Source organism: Centruroides vittatus, unplaced genomic scaffold, assembly GCF_030686945.1.
Source record: "Centruroides vittatus isolate TY-2023 unplaced genomic scaffold, ASM3068694v2 contig_971, whole genome shotgun sequence".
In the NCBI taxonomy this organism is placed as follows: Eukaryota; Metazoa; Arthropoda; class Arachnida; order Scorpiones; family Buthidae; genus Centruroides; species Centruroides vittatus.
This window is the reverse complement of record NW_027122644.1, coordinates 2,228,549-2,252,361: the sequence shown is the minus strand read 5'-3', so window position 1 is coordinate 2,252,361 and position 23,813 is coordinate 2,228,549. Positions and strand designations below refer to the sequence as shown.

The 23,813-nt window shown below is 27.4% G+C and overlaps 1 protein-coding gene across 1 annotated transcript in view; it reads right to left on the bottom strand.

Moving 5' to 3' along the window:
- LOC136985578 (sodium channel protein para-like) overlaps positions 1-23,813 on the bottom strand; it is a 324,996-nt gene that overhangs the window by 247,789 nt on the left and 53,394 nt on the right. The window contains 1 exon segment of the mRNA XM_067282895.1: positions 3,921-4,123. Within this exon segment, the coding sequence (XP_067138996.1) occupies positions 3,921-4,123 (203 nt within the window).

Below are 23,813 nucleotides of genomic sequence, written 5' to 3'. Positions count from 1 at the left end.
GGGGGTGGGAAAGATGAAAAATGGCAACACAACTGGCCCTGATTATTTCCTGATGGAAGTGTGGAAGGCCCTCAGCCACTGGGATATCAAAATCCTCACTGACCTCTTCAACCAGATCATTAATGAAGGAGTTGCACTGTCTGCTTAGACAACCAGTACCACAGTACCAATCTGGAAGAGTAAGGGAGATGTAACTGAATGCATGAACTACTGACCAATCCATCTCCTGTGTCATGCCATGAAAATATTTGAAAAAATTATTGACTCCAGGTTGCACAGGATTGTCACCATCTCCCCAAATCAACGTGGTTTTTTTAAAGGGATTGGAACAATGGATACCATACATGCTGCCCTGCTACTTTTGGAGAAGCATTGTGAGACGGTCAGGCCTATTCACATGGCATTCCTCAATCTGGAAAAGACCTTTGACAGAACTCATCTGGCACGTTTAAAGATCTCAAAGCATTCCAGAGAACTATGTCCAATGGATCCAACTGCTTTATCACAATGTCACTAGGTGGTCTGCAGTGGAAACATCACCTCCCTTTGCCACCAATGTTGGAGTACATCAAGTCTCAGTCCTTTCATCACTTTTGTTCATCCTATGTATGGACACTGTGACAGCTAATCTTCAGGTGCCCCATTCTTGGACACTGCTGTATGCTGGTGACATCTTTCTGGTGAATGGACAGTGTCATGAACTCCAAGAACAAATGGAAAAATAATTATTAACTAACTAGTATGAAAGAGTATTCAAGAACAAGTTGATTAATATGTGGATAATTATAGAGATTGAAGATAATAATAAATTAGAGTAATAAAACTCCATGAGAAACCAGATCACAGAATAACTCGGTCTCTATATATCCAACAACAGAACAAGACATTAGCTTTGGTACTCAAATATGGCAACAATGTTGTCTATTGTTATGTGAGCTTATAAGGATCACATCCAAAAAATACTTGAATATCTAGCACAAGTTTTTGGAAACAGTGAGAATTTTTTGCAATCAAATAATTCTCAATTCTTGTATTTGAACACTCTCATCTTAAAATCATTTTGGATTAAACCTAGTAATAAAATTTTCTTACATTTATAATAAAATTGATTTTACTATAAAAATAAACATAACTGTGTGGCTAAAATAATAATATAATATATTGTTTTTAAAATGTAATAATTTTTTAAACATTTTTTAAAAAATTTTAATAATTTTTTAAAAAATTTTAATAATTTTTTAAAAAATTTTAATAATTTTTAAAAAAATGCCAGATGGAACTTTTTAACATTTTTTATGTTGAGGTAGGGAATAGGGTAAAGGGCCTAAAACCACAAAAAAAAAAAAAAAAAAAAAAAAAAAAGAGTAGGCGAATAGTAGCCTCAAAAGAAAGATCATCTCCACTAGTGAAATTATTTCCTGACGGTGTTCAAAGAGACAACAAAAGAAACAAAAGAGGACACTTATACAGTTAGTCCAAGAAGAAATTCATTTGTGAATTTTTTAAAGTTTATAACTGTGTGGTATTTATCTGGTATAGTTTAAAACAAATAAAAAATACTAAAACATATTCAAAATAAATGCCTAAAAACCTGCCTAAATGGAAAAATTAATTTGGTACCTTGCAATTCCTGTTTACACAAGTTTTACTGTATATAGGCTTATGTGAAGTCTTTGGACCCTTTAATCTTTTATCTCAGGGGTTGCCAAAGTGGTCGATATAACATTATTGGGGGGTCGATGGAAAAAATTATAACTAAAACTCACAAATATAACTACCCATATTATGTTTTTGAATATTGTTTCAATGAATTTAATAGTACAGCATATTGCAGATTTAGAAAATATTGATATCCTAGAATGGATTGTGGTGCCATTTTCCACTCAAATCGAAAACATCGACATTAACTTGCAAAATGAACTTATTGAATTATTAGCTGACCTTAAAGCAAAATTGCTTTTTAAAAATTTAAATTTGTGCAATTTCTGGACAAATATAAATATAATACAAAAATACACAAAACTTTGCAATATGGTAACTCCTTTTATGCTGGCATTTCCAAGTTTGTATATGGTTGAAGCTGGTTTCGGCCATGATAATTCCATCTTAACCAAACAGAGAAATAAGTTGAATGTGGAACTCCAGGTGAGTTAGATCTAAAACTTACAAATTTTGAACCAAATATTGCTAATCTTGCTAAGGATCATCAAGCTCATCGGTCTCACTGATTGTCAGTTACAAAAATTATTATTAGCATAATATATACAATAAATGTAAAATTAGAAAAAATGTTTTAAAATAGAGCTGTTATTTTTTTTTTTGCTTGTAACACACTTTTTGGTGGGGGTTGATGTGAGGTTTCGAAAAATTATAGGGGGTCGATGATCAAAAATGTTTGATGACCTCTGCTTTATCTACATTACAATTATTTTTCATATTCAACTTATGATCAATTTGATATATAATGGGTATTCCAGAATGTAACTTGGTCATAATGTGGGGACTACCTATGTATGTATGTGTGTGTATGGACGAGTGTATATATGAAATATGTATACATATTGTATGTATTGTATTAATATTTACAGTAGTTAATTATAGTGTAAATTTAATGTGATAACATTTGCAATCATATTAAATTTTTATCAATGTATTGAATAGATTCAATTTACAAAAATTATACTTTATTTAAAACATAATATGACTTTTCTTACATATTTAAAAGTTTGGTTATATATTTTACTTAAAATAACAAATATACAGATATATTTCACACAGTTATAGAGATTGAAGATAATAATAACAGCCACACAGACCAACTCACTTCATCTCCTATGTCAGCAGTGATCACACTATCCAAATCAACCATCTGCTCATCAGAAGACAAGACCTGAAGCTGGTGCAAGATATAAAAGTGATTCCTTCATAAACAATCATTCCCAACATTGGTCTCTCATCATAGACTTCAAACTGGACATTCAGGGCCCAAAGCAGCTCTGATTCACCAGAGCAAAACGAATAAAACAGTGGGGCCAAATCAATGTAATATAATTTGGGTATAAGGGTGTATCAGAATGGCGTTTTAAAAATTTGGGGGAGTGTAGAGGATGAAATTTTGAATGTTTTGATATAAGGAACCCATAGCCAGAAATGTGATATAAAGTTTCTACAGTGATAGGAAGTGCTTGACCGCCCTTCACTTTGGTAGCTACCCTTCCGTCATGTTATTGTTCTTGACTTCTTCCTCTGGAGTTATGTAATGTCCTTGTGTATGCAACACCTGTAGGAACAGTTTATGAGCTTACAGAGTGCATCTTTACAGCATTTAATACCATCAGAGGGGAGCATGGCATCTTACAGAGAGTCGGACAAAACATGGTTCATCGTTGCACATGATATAACGAAGTTGGTGGTCGTCACATTGAACATTTACTCTAAAGTAGTGCAGCCACTAATTTGATGTACTGTACAGTTTGATTGTACTCTACTGTTTTGTCAATAAAACTTGTCATAAATACTGTATTCTGCTGTTTCATTCAGCATATCGACTGCAAAGTGCAAAGTGCTGTAGAAACTTTATATCACATTTCCGGCTATGGGTTCCTTATATTAAAATATTCAAAATTTCATCCTCTACAATACCCCAAATTTTTAAAACGTCATTCTGATACACCCTGTATATTTACTTCAATTAAATTACATACAACAAATACAGCATCTAATTTTATTATATGGAGAATTTATGTTTATATTAAGAGAAATAATTTTTCCGATACTTATTTAGATCCTACCTATATAAATATTTATAATTAAAATACAATAATTTTTACAGTTTTTACATACAGCAAAAAAAATTTTAATAATCTTAACTTTTTTATAATTAAAATAATTTTTATAGTTTTATATATAATTTATCTTACTCGGTTTGATCTTCACCGCGGTTGGCATCTGTCATCAGGACACAATTAACAAGAATAGTGACGATGACAATAAAGCTGAAGACAGGATGGACCAAAATGTAGATGGCTAAGCGACGGAGTGGGTTGAATGGGCTAAGAATCCAAAGGGCATTAGTTGCACTAAACCGGAAGATATCTTTACCTTTACTAACTACTACGAAGGTCTGAAAAGATGTTCAAGAATATTATTTAATGTAAGTTAAAAATTATTTATTATAATTGTTGATTTTATTGAAATATTATCAATAATATCTATTATCATGTTATTTATCTATTGATAATAATTACATTATAAAATCAAATGGTAAAATTAACATTTATATGAAATAATCAATGAAAAGACATTATATATATATAATGTAAACATGCATCAGTAACCAGAACTGCTATCAATATCAGATAATTACTGTTCAAATTTTAATTATCATCCAATTAGCAAATAGAAAATGTAATAAACTAAGATAAAATGAATATGAAATAGAAAAATTTATGTTATTTCTAATATTTTTCATTAATTTATAATGAAGTTTAAGTAAATGTAATAAAACATTAAAATTTATGAATTAAAATTTAAAAATTATGTGTAACCAATGATATAAAAATGCATGCAGAGAGACTGTATCAATTCTGTTATTTAATATTTACTGAAAGTAGTTTAAAACAATATTCTTGTGCTTTGTTTGGTTTAAAGTTTATTGCTAGTATATCATGTGGATTAATTTGCAATGCATTCATAAAGACTGCCTTTTTATTATTATATAAACACTTCAATTCAATATTTCATTTGTTAAAAAAAATTGGCAGAAGGGACCCACTAAGGAACAAAAGGGTATGCTCTACTCTTGGACCTTGCACAAACTCTCAATGGTATATAATTTTAGTTATTAGTATAATGGAAAGTAAGCAGCAAAACAAATGAAAACTGTTTGATCATTTGACTAATATGCAACCTTACAGAGGTTAAGGAAACATGGCATCTAATTAACAAATCTGTACACAGATGATTGTTATTTTTTGTAAGATGGTAAATATTTATTTTGTTCTACATTTGAAGTACCAAATTTTGTTCAATTTATATGTACACTGAAAAGATAGTCCAAACTGAAGTCAAAACAATTTCATAATACTTTACATAAACTTTGCAAATAGTTCAATACAAATAATAGACACATCAGGCTAAGTTAGCCTGATGTGTCTATTATTTGTATTGAACTATTTGCCTATTATTTTAGTTAGCCTGACAATATCTATTAAACATGGATGAAAATGTTTGCTTTTTTGTAGTTTCTTTTTGCTGGATATGTTATATTTGCAGTGTCTATTAATGTATACCCAGTTTCGAGTAGTTAAATTAACACTTCAATATGTACAGTATAAATTTGTAAATTTAAAATTTATAAAATATTTATAAAAGTGTAAAGAAGTGTATTTTCAATTTGTACATTATAAACATCATCAGTCTATCTTTGAAAATCAAAACATGATATTTTAATTTTCATTTTATTCAAAAAACTACTGAAAATGCTTATAATGTATAATAAACAAAAGTACTTTTCTTTCAATAAACATTATGATGTGGTTTCATTAAATCTGTATTTCAACTTAATTGTCACTTTTTAAATTTCTATATAACGAGTAATCATATTGATTGTTCTTTAGACAGATTTCACTAACAGCTATATATTAAGGCAAGTGAAAACCATCACAAAGTTCAAATTACAATTTACCATTCATTCAGAATTTTGTTCTTGTTCTAAACCAGCAATTCTCAACCTTCTTAGCTCAGTGACCCCCCAAATAGTAAATATAAATAAAATTAATATTTCACGACCCCCCTACCCAAAGGAGCTAAAAACTCAGTTGACAGAGTATTTCCCAGAAGATAAAAATGACTTCTCGAAGAGATGGATACTGAATCTGTTTAGTGAAAATGTTGTTGCCACTGCTAAGTTACCAGTTGAAATTCATGACCAGCTCATCAAAATGTCTGCTAACAAAACGCTACAACTGCAATTTACATCTGAAGATTTAAATATGTTTTGGCCCACTCGTCAACAATATGGAAATTTAGTCACAGAAGCATTGAAAATATTAATCCCTTTTGCCACGTCTTATCTCTATGAAAAGGGTTTTTCATCTATGGTTGCATTAAAAACCTAATACAGGGATTGTCTTTTATCACTCAAAAACAATTTGCTTTTGTGTGTTTCTAATGTAGATCCACGTATAGAGAAAATTTTAAATGAAAAACAAATGCAACCATCACATTAATTTCTTTTCTTTACATGTGTACTTATTGTAAGTAAAATGTTTATAAGTTTATAATAAATGATTTTTTCTCAAAATGATTTCATTATTGTTTTGCGATCCCCCTTTAATATCACCACAACCCCAGGTTGAGAAACACTGTTCTAAACAGGCTAATGATGGACAGTAAAAAAAGGCTGATAATGTTTACTTGAAATAAAAATCTTTGTTGGTATTAAAGGTTTGTTGTGGATGTGTTGATGCTTAACCAATTTGAGTAAGAGTATTAAAGTGAAAAACCTCTGAATGTACTTATGACCTTTTAAGGTCATCATTTAATACCTTTTCATTTTCTTAAATATTTCATATAACACCACTTTACTCTTATATCATTATGACATAAGAGTAAAGCATCTTTTCTTCTTTGGAGATGCATTACATTTCTGGTTTATATCTTTGATAAATAAATGAATAAAATTGCTTTCTTTTAGAAACAAAATAAATTATTTCGTGGGTTATCTGATGAACAATCTTCGACCAAAAACAAAAAATTAAACAAGAAATACTGTGAGAATACAAAATCTTAGCAATTTCTATTGAATATAAAATGAGTATTCTGCAAATAAATGGATTTCTATAACCATGTGACTTTCTGTCTCTTCCCTCTCTTTCAATGCTATAAATAACAACAAACAATTTTTGGAGATACATTACTTAGATTATATCTCCATAGACTTTTTTCCCAAAAAGACAGTTTATAATTGTTATAAAAACGACTAAACACAATGAAATAAGACATCTTTCTTCTTGTATTGCTGTAAACTAGTTAGTTCAATTATTCATCGATAGATGGCGGAAGTATCGTAGTATGATTTAAACTCTAGAAGTGATAAAATTATATCTGTCAAACTTTAATAGATCGTAAAATTTGGAAAATTTGAGCTTAGTACAATATCTAAATTTAGACAAATAGTTGTTCTTAAAATTAATAATTTTCCAAGATCCAATGCATTTAGGATGGATCCAATCAGTCAAACAGTGCTTTTGTACCATATGGCGAACACTGTTAGTGATTGCCCCATATTGACCACTACTTTCATTACAAAAACATTATTTCAAAATGTAGTACAAATATTATAATTTAATTTACGTATCAACACTAGTCATGTCTTAGGCTGATACCAAAGAGTAAAAATAAAATTATGAAAATTTGTTAGCGCGACAAAAGGTTCTTACAACGACAGTCTTAAAAAAGCACAAAATGTCGACTCACCACTACAGTGTAAATCCAAATGGCACCAAAACATTTCGCATTCTTTACAACAACCTAACCTTTTTTTTCGTGAAAGACGGACGGCCGAGTGGTCAAGGTGGCAGTCTACCACTCTGGAGGAGCCGGGATCGAATCTGTACGGATCGAAAAAGCCTCAGAGCCGAGATCGAATCTGTACAGATCGAAAAAGCCTCAGAAATTTATCGGGTGATGATCCGTTCGGATATGTTGGGTCTCGTCCTGTCCCTCACCACCCGGCCGCTCCATTGTGGGTCTGGCCAAAGCCGTAATGGGCTTTCTAAAAGAGGGCCTCTTAATGTCCATAGGACAGAAAGAGTTTTTAAAAAAGTCACTTACTAGACTCTATTCGACCACGCGATAAATTCAAAACGCCCTGTTCGGCATTACCTCAGTGTTCTCCGTTTTCCCTGTTCATCTAATTGTAATTTGAAGCAATTAAATTCATTTAACAGTTTTTATCAGTCTAAAAACATTTTAGCTTCAATGAAATTAATCTCTGTAGCAAAGTTTTTAAATAACGATAAAATATATGTTTTGTTAAAAAAAAATTAACATTTCTTACGGAAAGAATTCCCTCAAAATATTTTTTTGAATCTATATTGTAAAACTTTAATATTGATATATTATAAAAATATTAATTGAGTATTTCTTTACATCTTTGCGGCAATTAGTATAGTATATTAACTTCTTCAAACTTAGAAACCAGAATTCAAGAACAATTATTTCATATTGTAATTGATGGCCAAATAATAAAATAGTTTAAAATTAGCGCGCAGACATATAAATACACCATACATATGTAAATTGTACATATATATATATATATATATATATATATATATATATATATATATATTGTAAGTAATATAGATATCAAGACAAATAATTTTATGGTTCATTTGATGTCTCTAGCAAAACTTCAAACGTATCAGAGAGATGCTAGCAAGAGAGCCAGCATATAGGCCTACGATTTAGATCAATTAACTAACTAATTGATTCACTAAAACTGTGTTCTTTCAATAGATTTGTTCTATTGATATATGTGATACATATACTATCTTCATATATTGCCATGAACATAAATAATAAATATGTATAAAAAAGAAAACAATTCTAATTATCCTTTAAAAAAATGTAGTCTTCCAAATAATACAGTTCCAATCAAGCAAGATTTTGAAACAAAATTAATATTTAAACATCTTATAAGATGTAAAATATACAAAGAGAAAATGTTATGAGGAAACAGATGCAAGAAAAATTTTTCATACATGGTATTGTTGAGTAATTAAAATGGTAAAAGAATAGAACAAATATTGATAAAGTTGTTCAAATATTTACTAAAAGAATTAATTAACGCAGATTTAACGGAATATGAAGTAAGAATAAGTGCATAAAACGAATAGGAAGGTTATTTAAACATATTAATATAAAGAATAAGAATCTAGTAGCGTAAAAAAATATACGGAAATATATATTCTTAATTGTCAGATTAGCCTTATATATGCTTTAGAAAAATGACGTAACCGAAATAAGAAACTTTAACAAAGTTATAGAATGAAAGTAAGTAAAATAGTAAAATAGTAAAATTTATACAATTTGTAAAATACAGTCAGGGATGATAAATACAGTGTAGAAAACTTAGCAAAGTGAAATAAATATGTATATATAGAACAGAAAATTAAACTGATAGAAACTTGGAAACTGAATTCAAAAAGAAATGTACGTTTTATAGTTGTTCTAGACATAATTATATTATTTTATATGCTATCTGTGATAATTTATTATGTCCCTTATAACTTGAAGCATTTAATTAATAAAAGTTATTTTCGTGTGAATTTTTTTACATTATTAAAATGAATCAGAACATAATATAACTAAAATGTTCTCAGATACAAAATATATGCAATATTTTCCTGTATTCATACGTGAAATAGAAAAAGTCAATGGAGATTTGTTTTGCGTAACGATTACCTAAAGCAGCGCTGTTCAACTTATCATAGCCCGCGGGCCATATTTTCTTCACCAAACATTTCGGGGGCCAAGAAGGTTGATAAATGAAAAGTCAGTTTATGTTAATTAAAGAAATATTTTATTTATACTAAAAAGAAAACTTTAAAATATTCGTAATATATTAATGAGAACATTGTGGCCGTAATTTTCACATAGTAAAATAATTTTAATATTAATAATAATAATTTAGTAACAAGTTTATTCATAGTAAAATGTACTCGCGGGCCGTAAAAATAATTTGGTGGGCCGTATACGTCCCGCGGGCCGCCAGTTGGACAGCCCTGACCTAAAGTATAAGCCGTAAAATATTTTTTAAAATAGCCTATCTTAAAGTATACATTTTACATTAAATAATCACTACAGCACCTTATTCGTTTAAATGGAGTTTTCTATTTTACCAAAAAATAATCATTTCAAAATATTCAGAATTATAAAACAAAATATAAAATGTTGCAACAAATTAGCGTATTATCCTAGAAAATAAAACAGCTAAATGGAGGCTAATTTTGGATGTTACTACATCATTAGAAACAGTAGCCTACTTATTTTTAAGTTCTTTTTAAGTGTCAATTCCTTATAGATATTGAAAATCTTTTTTAAACAAAATCTATATTATTTTTAACGATCGAGTCTCAATCTATAATGGTAAAACTGAACAATATTTTAAAATTCGAAAAAAATTCTGTATAGTTTTTATATTATTTATATAATAATCAATTCATAAAATTAATTATTCGAATTTTATACCGAATTGAAAGGTGTGATAACAATAGAAATAGTCGAAGCCTATCAACATAAACATTTATTCGATGATTTTACATTGCTTATATCAATATAATATTGGCTAATCATTAGTTCGAGGCGAGGGAATCATTAGTTAAAGGGAGTGAAACAGCATCTACATCTGCCACCATAACAAATCAGAAAAAGCAAACTCCCATTTCTCATAGTTTTTCAATTCGTAATAAAATTATTTGAAAAATGTCTATTCGATTAATTTAAAAGTTCAATTTAAAAAGTCTTCTAGCACTCTAATAAAGTGTTTAGACAAGAGACTACCATCTTGATTATTTCAACGACTCTTTTACGAGATAAAAACCTATGTTTCAGAAAGTTTTAACATAAGATGTTAATATTTATTACATGATAATTATTTTTGTGAGTACTTGTAGTTAAATAAACATATATTAATTAATTAATACAAATTATTACTGTATATGTATTATTGAAATTTTTTCTTTCTACAAAAAAATTTTATTTCAACTGCAAGAATATTCAAATGAGACAGTCTGATGCACAGTGATATGAAACCAAACACTGGTGGATCTGTTTTTCCATTATTATTTAACTAGCAGATAAGCCCAGCGATTCCCGGGAAAAAAATAACAACAAACATTAAGATTATTAGATTATTTCGTACTTCTAACCCTTCTATTATATTATATTATAGTATTTGATTTATATAACTACAGAGGTTATCTTTCGTAAGGATTTATTGCACCAAGTAACCGATATAACACATTTTAAAAATTCTTTAAATTGTGTACAGTAAAGGAATAAAAAATTTTAAAAATGTGTTATATTAGTAACTCAGTGTGATAAACCCTTACGTAAGATAACCTTTGTAGTAATATAAATCAAATACTATAATATAACAAATATTAAAACAAGAACCATATAAAGAGTTTGGTTATTTTAGTCTACCATTGTCATGTTTATTGCGATACTCGGATGGTACGAAATGACACACTTTCAATGGTCAAGTAGATAGGAATTGAAAATATATCTTAAATTTTTTCTAATGTTAACTCTAAGAAATTTTACCATATCAAACGGTAATCTGTCAATGAATCAAATTTCCCAAAAAACGGACTAAATATTTAAACTCGGCACCCTCGGAAACCACTTAAAACATATTTTGTACTTGCAGGTAACCTTGTATTACATAATTTTTGTAATTCGAGTGCCACCATACCGATAAAAAGAAAGCATGTTGCGGGAGGAGTTTGAAATAATTGGATCGAAAGTAATCGTTGACATCCACCTGGAAGAGAGGACGATCAACGACTCCTAATTAATACTGGTGTACTATTAATATTTGAAAAGTGATCCGTGTTAGATAGGTTGTAGTGGCCTCGCATGTGATCGAAGTTGCTAACCTTAACGTCCGAAAGACTTCGTAGGACTTATTTAAATAAAAATATCTTGTAAAAATGCGAGAATAATTTCTTTTATGTGATAATAGTGTTTATATTTTTGCAACAGAATATACAAACTACGTGGGAAGTATATCCTCGTAATTATCGCATGTATAAAAAAATTATTAAGAATTATTTTGGTTTATTCGGTTACGGCAACGCGATCGCCAGCGATCTGTCGAGGGGATGCATCTCAGGAAGGCTTTAATGTGAAGCTGGTCCCTATTTAGGTGTTACTAACGAGAAGAAAACCGAAAACTCCATGTTGGCATGCCCGAACCTACGACCGATTATTGGTGTTCGGTGATTTTATCCACTCGACTACTAGAAGGCACTTATTATAATTAAGAAAGTATCATTCAAAACTTAAAAAAAAAAACTGTTAGATGTGGAAAATTAAATACTTATAGACTTTTCACAGGTAAATCTTTCGGTTCCACTCAGGCAAGTGCTATGTGCTACCCTTCGCAATAATGATATAGCGCGTCTATTTCGCGCTATATCATTTTCGCAGTAATTAAGTACATATAATGTATATTTTTAAAAAATTATATCCAGTTTAAGAATTATATTTAGTTTGTTTTCTTAATTTTTTTTACCAATAAATGGCGCTACGTGTAAACCCTGCAAATTTAATTTAGACAAAAATTAATTGATATAAAGAAATTCAATCAATATTTTGAGGTAATTTTTATGACATTATCTAAGTTAGAAGTATGTTAACGTAACTGCCAAATTCCGTAGCAATTGGTCGAACGGCCTAGGTATGCATTGTGAACAAACAAACATCCTCACATTTATATATATAGATCCACATGAAATTTTTATTTTTTTTTAATGTCAAATGAATAGGATTCACAAGAGGAAGAAACCGATATTATAAACCTGGGCTGGTATCTATAAAGTAAAATTTTAATCATAAAAATCTAAAAATTTATGTAATTTAAAGTACGCAAAGAGGAGAAAATGGAATATAATAAACTAAGAGCGTCGAGTCAGAAGGGATAGACGGGCTTAGAAGTCTCTGGAGAGCTACATTTCATTAACCCATGGGATACCCGAAACCTCGCCTTAGGGACCTCATCTAACTGTTCATTGATAATATTTGATTCCACATTTGCATCTTTATAATGAAATTGGGCCGGGACCCTTAAAAGTGTTTAAAACGAATGAGTTCTCTTGAATTAACTTGAGCTAACGATCAGAAATACTATATGTGAACATTATTTATGTATAATTTCGATTTAAATAGTTGCATTGATAATATACTTCGATTCAAAAATCTAAATACGTGTGAACTGGTTGGTTGGTTAGTTGGTGTTTTATGGCACAAGAGCCATATAGGCCAAGCTGCGCCAAGGCAAACATATGAACTATTTTGTCATGTATTATCTTTGTTCATTCGTATCCTCCCAAGTCAGGTTTACGTAGATGACAAAATTTATGACAAGGCAACATCAATCCCTTAGGAATGTGTTTCCAGAATTTTTCTTTTTAAGCAATACTATACGTTCATATTATTAGTTAATCATTATGTTATGTATACAGTAAATTAAAATATATCTACTACATAACATTTATAGAAAATTATCCATTATAACTATCCACTACATAAATATCTGATATCTATTATACCGGATATTTGCAAATTTCTCAGATATAAAGAAATGTAAAATTATTCTATATATTTGATAAATATACGGTAATCTCTTTTCATTTGGTCATTATGAAATGATTCAAAGATTAAAACGTTTGCAGCATATGAAAAAGACACTTTACATCTAGAAAAGGGCTTGCCATAAGCAAATTACATTCATGTTGTTATTTGTTCATCGATTTATAATATTGTATATGCTTATTTAATATTTTAATGTTGTTTAATTACTTAGTAAATACAATCATCTAAAAATTCTTTAAATATTTCTACTATAATTTTCAAAACTTTCCAAATATAAAACATTTATTAAAAAATAATATAATGCATATTTATTTAAAAGGTCGACGAAAAAAAATTCTTAAAAGAGATCTATCTGTAGATGAAAAAGGTTGGAAACTCCTGATGTAGAAGAAAGTTAACTATTATATATACGACCTTCCGCTCTGGACCAGAAGTTCGTATATAGTTAATCGGTGTCTAAAGCGCCTAAGTTTTCCATATCTGGTCTCCATTTTCATCTATTTAAGTCCGTTCTTGAGGTTAATGAAAGGCAGACAGAGAAACGGACGACAGTGAGAATTTATAGGTCTGTAATTTGAAAAATACAGCCCAATAAATAGTTCAGGCGTTATGAAATATGACGATTTACTTCAAATTATCAACAGTTTTTCTTCTACTGCTATAATCATTTAGAAGACGTGATCCGAATATTAATAAACTAGTTACACAATTCCATTTTGGTGACACTAATAGTAATAGTTAATCTAAATTCAACAACAGCCTCTTCAAATGTAATATATATATATATATATATATATATATATATATATATATGCGATATATTGAATTCTGTAACATGATTTTAATTAAATTGAAGTTTGTATCTTTCCTTTTTTTTATTATAAAAAAAATTCCTATCAGTTTTTAAATTAAATTAATAAAAATAAATATGTTCAAAAATCTAATAAAGATAGAATTCTTTAAATAATTACGAACACTAATTTACAGATAGTTATATAATTTTAACGAAAGAAGAATAAATTAACTTAAGTTTAATTAAAGTCAGACAATATTAACGTAATGTAATAAATCAACACGATCTAATATTTTGATAATGCTTCTAACATAAATAGCATGAAAGGATTTGTTCCTTTAATATATAATAAGTGTATGAATAAATAAGCGAGAATAATATCTAAGTTTATTCTTTGGAGGAAAAAAAAAATGGTAAATTGCAAATTCTTATTCGCAATGGACGAAAACAGCATCTATGTGTAATAAATGGATAAGCGAAAATGAGAATAAATTTAAATAAAGATGAAATAATGTTAAAAGTGAATGATGTCAAAAATTCATGCTACATTTTCAAAATATGATATAAAATCACGGCAAGCCATCTTTTTATCTTAAAATGATGGTAACATAAAAATTCAAAAGAAATATTTCTAACTACTTGTATAAATTTAAATTTAAAATGACACGAGAAAAATTGAAATGAACAAAATGTAATCCATATTCATTTGATCATCTATAATTATCATATATATGTATACATATGAATCGATCTTGTATCTGTAAGTTATAAATTATCAATTTACTGATAATACGTATACAGTAGATAGAAACATATTGCATTTTCTTTTTAGTCTTTAGGAACTAAGAGGGCCTTTTTAATAGTTTTTTTTTATTATTATGGTTAGGCTAGGCCCACAATGGGTGCAGCCGGATGTAAAGAACGAATCCCGACATATCAGGACAGTGTTTCTATATTTTCTACACTGTTTTGATCGTTGAGTATGTTGTTATTATTACAAAATCTTTGCTATTATTCAAGAATATAGTTCAACCCTCATAATATGTCAGAGGACTACTGAAGGATATCTAATGAGTATTAACTAAGAACATTTGCTAGATTATTTAGATATAGATTTAAATTACCGTGTTTTGATTTCAAATAATAATAATTTGTAGATATAGTATAATAAGATAACTACCAAGATATTGAAAATAAGCCATATTAAAAACTAGACCATAATAAGACTATGGTCTTATTATGGTCTAGTTTTCAATCAAATTAAATAAACAATGTCATCTGTACTTTCCTGAAATCAAACTTAGTTGATTAAAACTTTTTGTTTTGATTTTTTATACCTTCTGTGCGTAGTTACTTTTCGGCAGTTCAGCTAATTGGCTACCTTATTTTAAGCGGTAAATCAAATCATTCGAGTTTAGTTAATTATATCTGTTAACGTTTTGATTTTGTGTTTGATAAGTAGATTAACTATTGTAGTTTATGTTAGTACAGTTTTTTTAAATTTGCGTTTTATTTTATTATCGTGGAATTTTTATGGAAATAAAGTTAGTTAAGAGTTTTTATTATAGCCTAGCCAGACTATATTAGGGTCCAAGTAGGTTATAACAGGAACCGCATTTACCAGATTGTGTTTTATGCAATAAATAAATTACAACCAATTTAATTTGGATAATGGAAAAGTAAAGCAGAAAATAATGGAGAAGATGGACTAAATTTTAATTTTCTATTGTTTCTGATCTGAGTTGTTTTTGTTTATTCTATTTTTCTTTCTTTTTTTTAAGAGAGTATTAAATGTTTTTAGGAATGACAACAGTTTAGTTTTTTATTCTCGAGATATAAATGTTTATTTTAACCATAATTTTTGTATTAATTACAATATTTTATGTGTAAGCCATCTCAAAATATGGCCTAATGTACACTTTTTCGAAAATATTTTACTTTTTTGGCAACTTTAAATACAGTAGACAAGTGTTGATTTTTTCAGCGACATAGGCTATTAATAGTTGTTCTAATGAATGGTACAGAAAAATTTCTTTTTCGTAACTTCAATTTGTTAAAAAAAAAAAAAAAATGTCAAAACTCAGCTAGGCCATAATAGGATCGTGGACCTCACAGTTAAAAGTCATCTATTTAAATTAGTGTTATCATAATCGAATAATATATATATATATATATATATAAAACCCTTTAAAAATTTAAGATTAAATAAGTAATACTATATAAAAACACTAAATCTTTAAAAGTTTTAAAATAAAATAAACACAGAAATGTACCATTTCCATTTTCATCTTTTTAAAAAATCTTATTCAATATATATTTATAAAAATCATCCCGGAAAAATTTCACTTTCAAAAGGAGAATTAGTCCGGAGAAAAGTAATCTTATATAAATCTTATGAAAAGGAATTTAATATACTGCATAAAAAGGATAGTTTTTAAATTTGCTAATAGCATAAATATTTTAAATAATTTATATATATATATATATATATATATAATATATATTATATATATAATATATAATATATAAAATTTAAAAAAAAAAAATATTAATTCCAAAATCCGAAACGTCTTAGCAATATTTAGCCTAATACGTAAAAATTAATATTAATAATAATGAACAATTCGATCGATTAAAAATAAATAAATTATTCTGAAACATTTAAAATAATATCACGAAAGAATAAAAGATTATTATGCTTCTGCTTAGTAGAAGCATATTACGATAAAAAAAAAATACAATGGAAATATTCGAAATTTGGTTATTGTGGGGAAATGATCTGATGCATCCATTAATGTTGTCGTAAATTCCGTACAATAATCCAGAAGTAGTTCAGAACATATTGTAAAGTCAATTGTTGATTTCCCCAAATGAGTTAAACAAGTATATTCCGCAGGATAATCGGGCTTAATACGACCATTCAATATATAGAGTTTATTTTCTTTTATGAAGTTTAGCAGCTTTTTCCCCAAATTATTAACCTGTTTATCCTTTGATACTCGATTATTATTAATTAAATAATTTGGTCCCTTATATCTGGAATCTATTTCCTCACCAATTCGAGAATTGAAATCACCCAATATAATAATATATAGAGTTATATAGAGCCATGATTCTATAACTTTAAAGATTTCGTTTAGAGTATTTACATCCCCGGGAGGAATATAAGTTAATAATATCATCATTATTTGATTGTTCTTATTTAATTCTTTATTTCCAATTATTGTGATGAGAAGTAATATATAGTTTCTTGATTTATTAACTTGAATTATTTTGCAGTATTCCCTTTCCATCAATAAACACAAGCCACCGCTTGGTCTTCCGGGGCCAACTGGTTTACTTGCAAGTGAAGATTCAATCAAAAATTTTTTCGAGAAATTTGTAGTATAAAATTTTTCCATTGTTATCCAAGTTTCCGTTATTCCAATAATAGCCGGATTATATCTAATATGCAAAGAATTAATAACTGAAGTTTTATTTTTTAGACCTTGACAATTCCAATTTAGTATATCAAAAGAACAATTATTATTAGGTTTATTCAAACTTTGGGTTTGCTTTTGATTTGTGTTATATCAACTTCCCGAAACTGTCGTTTTATGGTAAGGTAAAAAAGTATCAACATATACCAGACTTTTCCGATTGATGTTATAAGTAATTTTCTCGGGTCCTGATATTAAAATATCATTATGCAGTTTAGCTTGTGCATTCTGTTTCCGTATTTCGTGTAACACTGGAAGTAGATTTTTTCGTCTTGTTCTTGTATTTTTATTAAGATCTGGGGCTATTTGAGAATCTCTCCAATCTTCTAACTGATTTTGCATTTTTTTCCGAATAAAAGCAGAAAAGATTCGATTACGAAGTTGAATATTTTTAAAAGTTACTTTAGTAGTAATTTTTGGTGGTTTTGTTAACTGAATCACATCTAAAATGTCCTCTTGAATTATATCACAAATTTCCAAAAAGGAGATAATGAAGTTATTAATTCCTTCTTTAGAAACAGGTTTCGAATTAGGATAGTTATATATTATAATATTACTACGATTATTGTCATTAACTAAAGAATCTAGTCTATAATTTGTAAAGGTCCTTCTCATTTTGCATAATATTTATTTGTTGTCGTAAATTCGTAATTTGTTCCTCCAGTTCTGCTTGTTTTTCCTTAGCTTCGTTTAAATTTTCATAAATTAAGTTTAATTCCTCCTTAAAGTCTTTTATTTGCTTAAATAGCTTATCATTAGATGTTTTTATTAGATTAGATATCTTATTCCATAAAATGGCAGATGAAGTGTCCAATAACTCATCCGGGTTATTTAGTAAAGAATCAATTACATTTGGCTCGCCTGAATCGTCTTGAGTATTACGTTGGTCTGATATTTCTTTAGTTTTCTTAGCCTCCATATTAGTGTCTTGTAAATTTTTATCCGGTTGTAATTTGTAGTCAGTAATTAATCGGGAACTTGTTGCAATATCGTCATTACGTTTACCTGCTGATTTGGTTCTGGTGAGCGGTGGTCTTCCACGTTTAACTGGAGAACGTTGCATTGCCATTAGTACTAAACTTATTATTAAGCTTATAGTCCTATAATTATTAGTTCCTTTTCAAAGTCAAATTTGATTAAATCAATTATTTAATTCAAAAAAATTTATCACAGATGAAGTGGGAAAAAATTTTCACCAGCAGCGTCAAGAGACAGGTACGCCCCTCCCCCATACAATGGAAATATTTAAATAAATAATAATAAAATAAATAAACTTTGTTTTAGAAAAATTTATTATTATTTTTTGCCTGAAAACAAATATTAGTTCGCTTGACGATATTTAATAAAGTAAATCAATTAAAATTACATTTTAATTAAAAGTAAAATAAATAAGGAATTTCCCTGTAAACTTTTTGATCCGGGCATGAAAAATGAGAGAAAAACCACATTCAAATTCTATTGTAAAAATTATTAATTCCATGTTGATTCGCACTTGCAATCTTAAATTTGCATTACAAAAATTTTATCGATTATATCATTATATATTTGTGTTTACACATAAAATTAATAAAGTTAATGTGCAAACTTCCATAACTTTGTAACATAACTTTTACAACTTTATAACAAACGAAATTAGACCATAAATAATAAATTCTATCACCATTAGAACGATTTGCATAATAGCAAAATATTTTATGTAGATACAAAGTCTTAATTTTAATTTAAGTGTTACGTATTAAAGAAGAATCAATAATAATTATTTATTTTTATAAATAAGATAAACAGGCAAGCAATCTTTTGGTACTGATTATAATTCGTTAGGATTATTAAAAATGTTAGGAGATAATTTCCAAGATCAAAAACCAGAAGAACATAATTAAATAAATTACTTTTAATTATTAGAAATTTTGTGGTAATATTTATTAAAATAATTATAATCTCTCATAAAAATTTACTATTTAAATATTGTGCTGCAAATTTTATAGTATCTACTAGTTAATCTTTCTTATTCCTGTAAAATCTGTTTTTTTAAGTGATATATTTCTCTAGTTCTTGATCCTCGATTTATATTATTGAAATGATTTATTTTTTTTTATTTTTATAAAAATCATTCCGGAAAATTTTCATTTTTAAAAGGAGGATTAGTCCGGAGAAAAAGGACACATAGTAATCTTATATAAATCTTATAAAAGGGAATTTAATATACTGCATAAAAGAATACTTTATAATTTTTCTGTGGATCTTTCGAATAAGATTAATAGTTTCTGGAATTTGTACATTGATTTTATTTATAGTTTCATCATTAATAAAAGAATTTCACATAATGGTATCTGTAAATGAAAAAAGAAATAATGTAATACACTTGCAAATATTATATGATTTTTTAAATCAAGGAATAAATTATTTTAGCAAAAATTTACTGAAAGACAACTATTAACAGGGAAATTTATAAAGTTCGGTATTAAAAATGTTTATTTTTCATGATAAATATTTAGTATATATTCACATAAACAAATATACAATTATTACCAGAATACCAGGTACAGTACAAACTTGAAAGTTATAATTTTATTATTGTAATATTGTTTAAAGATTGCAATTTATTGCAGAAAATAGAAGGCAATATTATTTTAAATAGAGTTTTAAAATATAGATACATTTTAAAAACGAATTTATAAAGTTTGAATTAAGATTTAAAATTAAGGAATTTGCCTATTCTTATTCATAAAATTTTTATTGGCGACCAGATTAAACGTTTTAAAGATGCTAGTTTTTTGAATGGGGATTATTTAAATTAAATTTATGCAAATCTTAGAAATTGAACTAAAAGAGCCAGAAAATAAACAAATTTCAATTCTATTATTGAAAAGAAAAAGTCGACTTTTTTACATTTTTTTGGTGATAACTGCTATTATGAAAATAAATCTGACAACTTTTCAAGTACTCAAGTTGATGCTGAATACGTAAATTCGAGTAAATCATGAAATATAAGTACTTATGATTTAAAAATTCTGATATGAATGTGGAAAAATTCCATTGTTGGCTTAACCTGCTCGTAAACACTCGAGCATTCCAGCAATATCTTTATCATGCGAATTTGTGTTTAGACTACAAATTACGTTCTAGGCAAATGACAATTACTTTTGAGTAGTGATATAGTCCTAATTTTTAAAAATTTTTCTGCATAAAAATATAATTTCGAAGAAGAAATTAAAATTAAAATTAAATTTATAATTACGAATTGCATTCCGAAAACAAAAACAAAATTTCGTGATGATGATGACGATGATGATGAAATCAGTGAAAAATCTGAAGTTGATGAAATTTCATTGCTATTACTATTTTGAACAATGCTGCAATTCATCTGATTTTGATCAATGTTGCTCTATTATATTTTAATTTTTGCTTTAATAAAATCTTATTTTGCTATATTTTGAGTTTATTTTTTTGCTGTAGTTTTCGTAGTCAATAAAAGAATTATTCTCAATTTTCAAAGCAATTTTTAATGTCATTTCATCTAAAATGCGTTATAATATTTAGGGTATTTTGTATTATTTTTGTATCTAAATGGGTTAAAAATACGATAAATAAAAGCACTTTTGTATCTTTTGTGTAGTTTTATTTTTATTACTGGATATTTTATAATATTTTTGCAATAAGAATTAAGTATTATAAAGCATTTTTAAATTTTATTCAAATATTTTAAATTTTTACGAATATCAAATTCAAGAATTATTACAATTGTAAGTTTTTGCGAGATATCAGAGCAGTATGCGTTTTATGCTAGATTTAGTCTAAATTTTTTTTTTTATAAATGTGCATGATCTACAATGAAATCGAACAACAAAGATAAAGAACAAAGATACTCGTATGACCCAAATAATGAAAATCATCAGGATCTTGATTGGATCAGAATTCAAACCCGTCTTTATAATAGAAGACATTTGAATCACATCAGCATCAGGAATTGTTTTATTACTTACATACATATTCTTTGATATCACTTCTAAAAATAAAATTACTAATCAGATTTGATATTTGATTACTAATCGATAAACTTGTTTTTCCATATCTCTTTTCCATTCGAAATATTTCTACAAAATACGCTGGGTTATTTAAAAAAATAATTAATAATTATTTCAATTTTTAGTTTTGAAGAGAAAATTTGTACCTCGTTATTCTCTTACATTTAAAATATATTAAAACATTAAATTCGTTTTTGTTGATTTTATGAGAGGCAGACTGCAGAGAAGCATTACAAGACTGATTTGTAATGTCTGTTTTACCATCTTTGTTCACCATTTTCTGATCATCTGACACTGTAAACATTCGTGCCAACCTTTATATGCACATTTTAGTCTTTATTAGATATAAACTGCAGAAATTATCTCTTTAATGATGAATTCAGTCACTGCATATTCTCGAAACCATGTTGCCTTCTATTTTCACAAACCACATTGTTACAACTGAATGCAAGGAGTGTCATTTCATATTGCAGAGTAATAGATCTATGTCTGGTAGGTTTTTCACTTTGTGTTGTGTTGTGTTGTGCTGCTGTTGTATTGTTATTTTACGAGGTCCTACAGGGGACTAATAGGGCCATTTCGCCAGGACCTCAAATCTATTTGTTACAAATTATCTATCCAATTAAATTTCATGTGTATCAAAAATTCTTTTCATATTTTATTATTTCACATATAATGTAAATTTTAATGCTATTTTGATATTTTTTCCCCTTTTAAATATATTAGAGGCGTCTTAAAGATAAATATTCTTAGAATCTCATGGCATACTTAAATTTAGGTATCTCTCAAATTGTCTAATTTATTTATTTTTAGTTAATTTCACATTTTCATTAGAAATTAATAATGTTTTCTTTGTATTGAATCATTTAATATACATTAAAATAGCTAAAATTTAAAATCATATAAGACAAATCAATGGTCGGTCCCGTATGTTCTACACGACTTTAAATCTAAAACTTCGTTAAAATAATTTTATTAAGAAAAATTTGAAGAAATTAGTATCGAGTTTAAAAGTAAAGTACATTCTAATAACTGACAAATAATTTAGCCTAAACTGTTTCTGCATATTAATTAACTACTGATTAATTTCAACTATCTCCATCTTAAATGATATTAGATATTATAGAATATTTAATTCTTAACGTAAATTGAATTATATTCTTAAACTAGCAGTTTCCTGTTAGTTTAAGCATATAATTAACAGAAATAAACACAAAAAATAAAAACAAATGAACTTAATATATTTTAGAGTTTAAATCATATTGCTAAATTTTTCTCAAACGGATAAACATATTTAAAAAGCTTTATAAATTACTGCTTAAGTTAACTTTTACTTCTATTTTAATCTCATTAATTCCTTCTTTAAATATATTGTAAGAGAAAAAAATCGTTCTAAGTATCATGTTTTACAAAAGGTATTTACAGGAAATTTTATTAAAATAGATCTTTCTATACATATATTAATTTATTTCTCGCATAGATTTTCTTTATTTTGATTCTAAACATTATTCCATTAATTATTTAATAATTTATGTAATATTAAAATAACTTATTTATAGCATTATAGTGTGGTTCCTATTTGGAGAAGCACAATGTATGCTTTCAGCATCATTATTCTCTGCTTAATTTGTGTTTATTTAATCAATAATTCATTCCCTCAAAAATACATACTGACCAGCACATAGCTCATCAGAATTTAATTAAATACTTAAAAATATATATATTAAAAAATAAATATAAATTTTATCAAATATTTTAAGTAAATTAAATATTTAAAATAAATTTTGTATGCTTAAGAGTTTTATTTAATCTGGAATGTTTGATGAGAATTTTAATTAAGTGAAAAATTTCAACTTTCAATTAAATTAAATAAGTAAATTTCATGAATGGCAGATACAAATGTCAAAATTGATATCACGTATTTATTTCATTTTCTCTTTAAAAACATTGTTCAGTTAAGCGAAATATGTTCTTAACATTCAAAAGCAAAATATATAAAAGATTAATTAAAATCATTTATAGTCTTTTTAATTTATAAGAACTTATTTACATTGACAACAGTAACTGATCCAGAGGGGCTACTCAAAAATTTAAAATATTTGAATAATTAATAAATACCTTTTCATTAAA